The 5,918-nt window shown below is 44.1% G+C and overlaps 1 protein-coding gene across 1 annotated transcript; it reads right to left on the reverse strand.

Annotated features, from left to right (window-relative positions):
* Window positions 1-370: 370 nt before the first annotated feature.
* Window positions 371-4,927, reverse strand: LOC114002373 (E3 ubiquitin-protein ligase RNF144B-like). The gene is made up of 5 exons (XM_027748286.2): window positions 4,918-4,927; window positions 3,580-3,784; window positions 2,613-2,757; window positions 820-909; window positions 371-621 (listed from the first exon to the last, which is right to left on the reverse strand). The coding sequence occupies exons 1-5, from the start codon at window positions 4,925-4,927 to the stop codon at window positions 481-483; spliced, it is 591 nt and encodes a 196-aa protein (XP_027604087.1). The 3' UTR covers window positions 371-480.
* Window positions 4,928-5,918: the final 991 nt, after the last annotated feature.

The following is a 5,918-nucleotide window of genomic DNA, read 5'->3' on the forward strand; positions in this document are numbered from 1 at the left end:
ACACAAGCTACCAGGCAGAAGAATCCAATCAGGCTTCTCCCTCTCCCTCTTTCGCAAAAGACCCAGAACTTTCTGAGAAATCTGAGTGTCACCAAGAACCAACAGAAAGCACAACAGTAATGACTGGGTCTGCAAAGGCAGCGTAACACTGCAGGATCAAGTCACGTGCAGCTGATGGAAAATGGGAAAGTTCCAGCAGTCTTGGAAGGTGTCTCATATTTATGGTATGAACTAGTCAATGGTGTCCTGGTTTCCTTTTCAGGAAGCAAAAGCCCACACCATACATACTGCACAATAATCTAGATCTTTCCCACACTACGATTTGTTAGTGATAGAATAGCCTGTAAAGAATAGGCACTTATCCCAAGAATTGGCAGACAAAAAGGAGCATTATTTGGTAGGTGTGGCACCAAAATACAACCAATGTGCTTTCTCACATACATATGCTGTACGGGTGCAGACTCAAACAGACACAGAGTTTTAGGTTGTTGGTGGGCTGTGGTTTTTCTTTTTGCTTCGGCAAGATTTGCAAATGCAGCAGATGATGCATGGAGATGCCACGAGCAGCAAGGGAGAGGTCACCAGTGCTATGATACCGAGTCCAACCAGGATCCCCACAACCTGAAAGACATGGTGGTGAAAAACAGGTATTGAGCTAATGTGGAAAATAAAGGACACGTGTGCATGCATAAGCATAGCATAGGTCACAAAAAAGATAGATGAAAAAACAAAAATAATCCTCTTGGTCCTTCCCTGAAGGATAAAATCTCTTTGCTTCATGTGTGCATGAGAGCTCTGCCCAGCTGGCTAGGAACACACCTGAGTTCTGTTCCACATCACTGAAGCCCGCGAGTGGCCGAGCTTGTTTCTGCAAGGGCCTCTGTCGTAATGGCGTAAGAAGATATCGTTCTGAAAAACAGAAGGAGAAGCTCTAAGAGCAGGTTATGGTACTGCAGGGAGTGCTTCAAGACCAGACTGGAAACACAACCTTCCTGACACTGCTTTAAAATTGCCAGCTGCCGGCAGACAAGTTCTCCTGTCTTCTAAATCATTACCTAGACAAACTTCTCGTAGTTTCAAAAATTGGTGTATGTTTGGCACCTCAGCTGTCAGACAACATCTTTCCTCCCCCACTTTTAAGAAGCGTACGGCTCTGAGTTGCACCTATTGCACAAGAACCTGGTCTGTAAGTTAATGATAATAAAGGGGCCTGAAAACATCAAATATCTCTGAAAACTGGCAAGGTGAGGGATCATCTCCCTGAGGTGCTTCTGCTTGCTGTTCTCCTGCTCTACTTACGCTTCATAGTCATTTTCTTCCTAGACTTAACTGGAAAATTTAAAAAGTAGAAAAATCCTGTTTCCCTTCTCTTTTCTCATTAAGACTTACTAAATTACCAATTTTTTTCAGAAGGTGACTCACACCCTCCACTACCCTCCCTTAGCCAGCTGTGCTGTAAGATGATGCTGCTTCCCCTTTCAGTTTTCAGCCCTACTCTCTGCCTTTACACCTATTGCCTTCATCTGTGCCCCGAGTTCCTGTAACCCTGCACATTTAGAAAAAACACATTTGAATCCCACAACTACAGTTGCTTTTCCTCTTTCTCCCTTTGAACTGACAAAAACTCAAAAAGGGTGTATCTGCAGAGCTGTGACAATCTGACAGTCTTCCACTTCTGCACAGTGCTAAGCAATCACCGTGTACTGTATGTACTCTGAAGCAAGCTGGAAGACTCACGTTGAAAAAGCATGCTCACCCACACGGAAATGGGACACAAGACTAAGTGAAACCTGTTTAGCATGACGAGTAAAGGAAGGATGAAGAATGAGGAAGTCTCCTTGTTTGCTGGCTGCAACAGGAGCTGCAGTACAAAAAAGAGGACAAGAAAAGCCATGCAGCACATAACATTTTGTTTCAAGTGCTTGGTAAAGTCCTTTTCACACTCCCAGTTATTAGTGATGTCTGTGCCAAAAAGGCAAACTGCCATATACACGAGCACATTACTTCCGGGACTCTTAATCCTGCTGGGAAACTTGAAGTCCACACGAGTTGAGACTAGTTTGCAATCCTTGAGAAACCAACAGGCATTTCACAATCCAGGCTCATAATCCAACATTTTTAAACTCAAGCTTCCCAACCAACCAGTCTCTTCAGCAAACACAGTCCATGAGCTCTTAAGCACTCTACCACGGAACAACCCACTTCACCCAGTATCATACCAGTTTTTGGATGGGCTGTGTCCTTTGTTGTTCAAGCAGGTGGAAGACACTTATTTCCCTCACTCTCAAGCAAATGGGTTTTAACTACTGGAAGAGGGAATAAGAGCAAGGTGTTGCTGGAAAGAACCTCCAGAAAGCAACCAGTCTGTCCTATTTCCCTCAAAGAACTAGCATGGGACCCACAGATGAGGCTATAACCCTTCAGGGGGAAAAAAAGGATACTGATACAAATAAAAGCACTGGGTGAAAGATGAGAAAGAAATTGAGTCAGAAGCTGAAGGAAGCCAAGATATTTGCTAGGACAGCAAGGAATTAATGAAGAGCTTGGACAGGGCCTCACACTAAGCCCAACCCCGTTACTCTTTATCTAGGTGTTTTTCCTGCAGCACTTACATCCAAATTCTGTAGACAGTACCAGCAAAACGTGTGCTTGCAGTTCTTGCACATCATCTGAGCACAGCCCTCGTTTCGCTCAATATAGATCCGACAAACTGGGCACTGCTTAATTGGTGCCTCTGTCTCTGTTCCAATAAGGGATCTAGAAGAGCAAGGAAACATCACAGTGAAATCTAAATGCAATTACTGTTGATATTCCACTGCCTAAAGTATACTGGGCTTATTTTCCAGAGCATCTAGTGGGGTTGTCTTAATGCACTCAAATGTGTGAAGCTTCTTATGTTCAGTACCATACATTGACATATACTCACTACTAGGTGTAAGATATTAATATCACATAAAAGTGAAACTCCATTGCCTTGTTCTTTTATGCTACATAAAACCAACCCCCACTACACCCACAAATTAACTACCTGTAGCATTACGACTTAGGACTTTGTTACAGACAGCTTGCACAATTCAGTTAACAGGACTGGATTATGCAACTCAAAGCACTGTCCTTGTCTGAACAAAATCAGCTGAAACTCCACCAAAGCCATCAATCAAACCTGGAGAAGAAAAATCACGGCAAGAGCTTTTTGGCAACTCCTTATCCAATGAAGTCTCCAGCAAGCAGAATGCTTAGATTTTATGTCTTTCAGTTCACGCAAAAAATGATCAAAAACTTTGAACACACAACTAAACAAAATCTGATTCTGAAAATAAAGATGGAGGGTCAGAGACATGACATAATCTAAGCACAAAAGTGCTTTCTTTCTGTAGATTAATGAGTTATGCAAGCTTGTCAATAGGTTTTTTGCACCTAAGCAAAATGAGCTAAAATCAGGTTTTTCACAGCGCATGAAATTTACACTCTGTGTAAGAGTTAAGGTTTGTCTACAGAGGGATCTTATAAATATTAAGCAGGGGCACTGTGACAAAAAGAACCAAAAGAATGGATGGCCTCCACGGACTCCCCTCTTACCCCTGCTCGGTTGGGACTGGAGTAGGTTGGTTTTCCTGGCACAGGTGCTGCAGGTGCCAGGCCTCCTTGCAAGAGGAGCAGAACGTCAGGTGGCAAGCCGGGCACTCCACTGGCACCGGTGCTCTAGGCTCGCTTGCTGCAATGTGGCACACCGTTTGGCAGTCGGCCGTGGGGCACCATGTTCTCTGGGGGTCCAAGTGCACCTCTGAAAGGCAACACAGAGAGAAACAAAACTGTTTATACAGCCTCCTTTTCATTCCAGTAACATGTGCCTAGGCATACCAGACCCAATTCTACAAGCGGGTGTGGAAGCCAAAGCGCTCCACACCCACGCCCACAGGGATTTGAGCCTACTCTTCCTTAGGCAGGTCTGCAGTCGCACTCTGCTAAGGCAGCTGCACTAAAAGCATCACAAGAATAGAAATACACTACACAGAGCATATTCTTTGCCTTTTTAGAGGGAGGTCCAAAATACGAACCTAAGTGCTGCTTGATGACAAGCACGTGCCTTTTGTAACACTAGGGTGTTCCGAGTCTTTCGTATGTACAAGCCATGCAGTAACTGCTGTGTAAACAGCAGAAGGACTGTCATTAAATTAATTTCCCGTTGCTTTCCATGCCCTATTTACTCCCCTCTATCTGCAAACTCCAATTAATATTCACTGTATGATGTCATCACTCTTTGTCTGGTAGTGAGCTTAGAACAATAGTCAAGATTTGGGGTGGAGGTACTGAGTTACAGTCATCACCACATGGCAGCAAATGATAAATATTGAGTCTCTCTCTCCCTTCCTCAGCTTTATTCAAGGAATTTGGACTTGCAACAAAAGACCCAGCGGAAACACGTTCACTGTTGTTCACTTGCTGCTCAAGTCCGTGAGATGCAGCTGAACACTCACACCCTGCAGAGCCTCCCTAGAAAAGACCTGTTGTGCCTGCAGGAGCTAACCACCTCTCATCCTTCCCTGGGAGTTCTCTGGTACCATCACTGCGAATAATTAGGTGGAGGGCATGTCTCAGAAGCAGGTGGAAGCCCTGACTGTGAGATGGCAAAAGCCATTACAATGTACCTCCAGCAGATAAAATGTTGTCCCTTCTGAAATAAAAGGCTGCACAAGAGCCTCAGATACATGTTCTCTGGAAAATTTGGCTGGAACCACAGAAGGATGATCATCTTCTCTGCTGCCTGCAGGACACACAGGTACTCAATGCTCTGACTTTAGGTCATTTCTGAGTCTGTGCCAGAGTGCTCCAACAGATGAGGAGAATTTCTATATCCATGTCAAAAATTGTTACCTATAATTTAGGCAGTGCCAGCAAAACAGCTGTACCACCTACCTTCAACCATTTCATGAATCTAGTTGCATTATTTCCTCCTTTTCTTTTGCCCATGCTTCCTTTGCCTCCAAAAACAAACTAAGATTTTGCTTTCCACTGAATGAAAGTCAGAACAAATTAGCTTGCAGCTTCAGTTGTGGGGAGAAGAGAAGCATGGTCAAAGAAGTAATTTGTCATTTTTACATACTTTTTAAAAGTACTGTCCTAACTGAGCTGAATATCAGTGCTGAATTTATTCCAAACAAACCAGCGGGGGAAAAAATGTACATGCATGACCAAAATTTTGAGCTGTAGGTGACAACAGAGATATTCTCCTCAGTCTTCATTCTGAAAACATATTCTCAGAGGCAATACTCTCAAAACCTTTCAGATAATCTATTGAGGTGAAAAGCCCTCAATAGGATATCTCACCCAGTTGGAAAATCCTACCTTCGGGTGCTGAATAATTGTAGCTAAGCTGGAAATATTTAATAGTAAATATTCCTTTAATGTGTGATGCTCAAAAAACACAGCTGGGATTGTCTCTCATAAGCACTGCAGGATGTGGATGTTTGGGAAAACTAAGGAACATGTATTTCTGAAATTACACGTCAGGGTGTAGCCTTCCTTCAGGTCCTCTTGAAACACAGAGCTGGAGGCCCCATTCTGCTGCAAGGACAGGCAGAGCTGAGGGAACAAGGGAAGAGAAAGCAGCAGACTTTTCCTCCTGCAGCCTGCCACACATCCCCCATCTACAGCCTCGAGTAGCTCCAGCTCATCCAAGTTGCTCCTGGTACACCCCTAGTCAAGGTCTCCACCAGATTTTGCAGTGGAGCAGATTTATAGTAGTCCTGTATCCCACCTACAGACAGGGAACACCACCGCTGCCTGCACGTTGCTGCAGCAGCACTCAGGAGCTAACCCAGAGCCTGCCCCATGCTCTTTAAAAGGATTTTAATTCATTTATTCTTGTGAAAGTAAATAAGAGTCAAGATTCTGATCCCATCTCCTCTACCCTCTTT

The sequence above is a fragment of the Pipra filicauda genome, unplaced genomic scaffold, assembly GCF_003945595.2.
Source record: "Pipra filicauda isolate LSUMZ 115617 unplaced genomic scaffold, ASM394559v2 scaffold49_size4853605_pilon, whole genome shotgun sequence".
NCBI classification, from domain to species: domain Eukaryota; kingdom Metazoa; phylum Chordata; class Aves; order Passeriformes; family Pipridae; genus Pipra; species Pipra filicauda.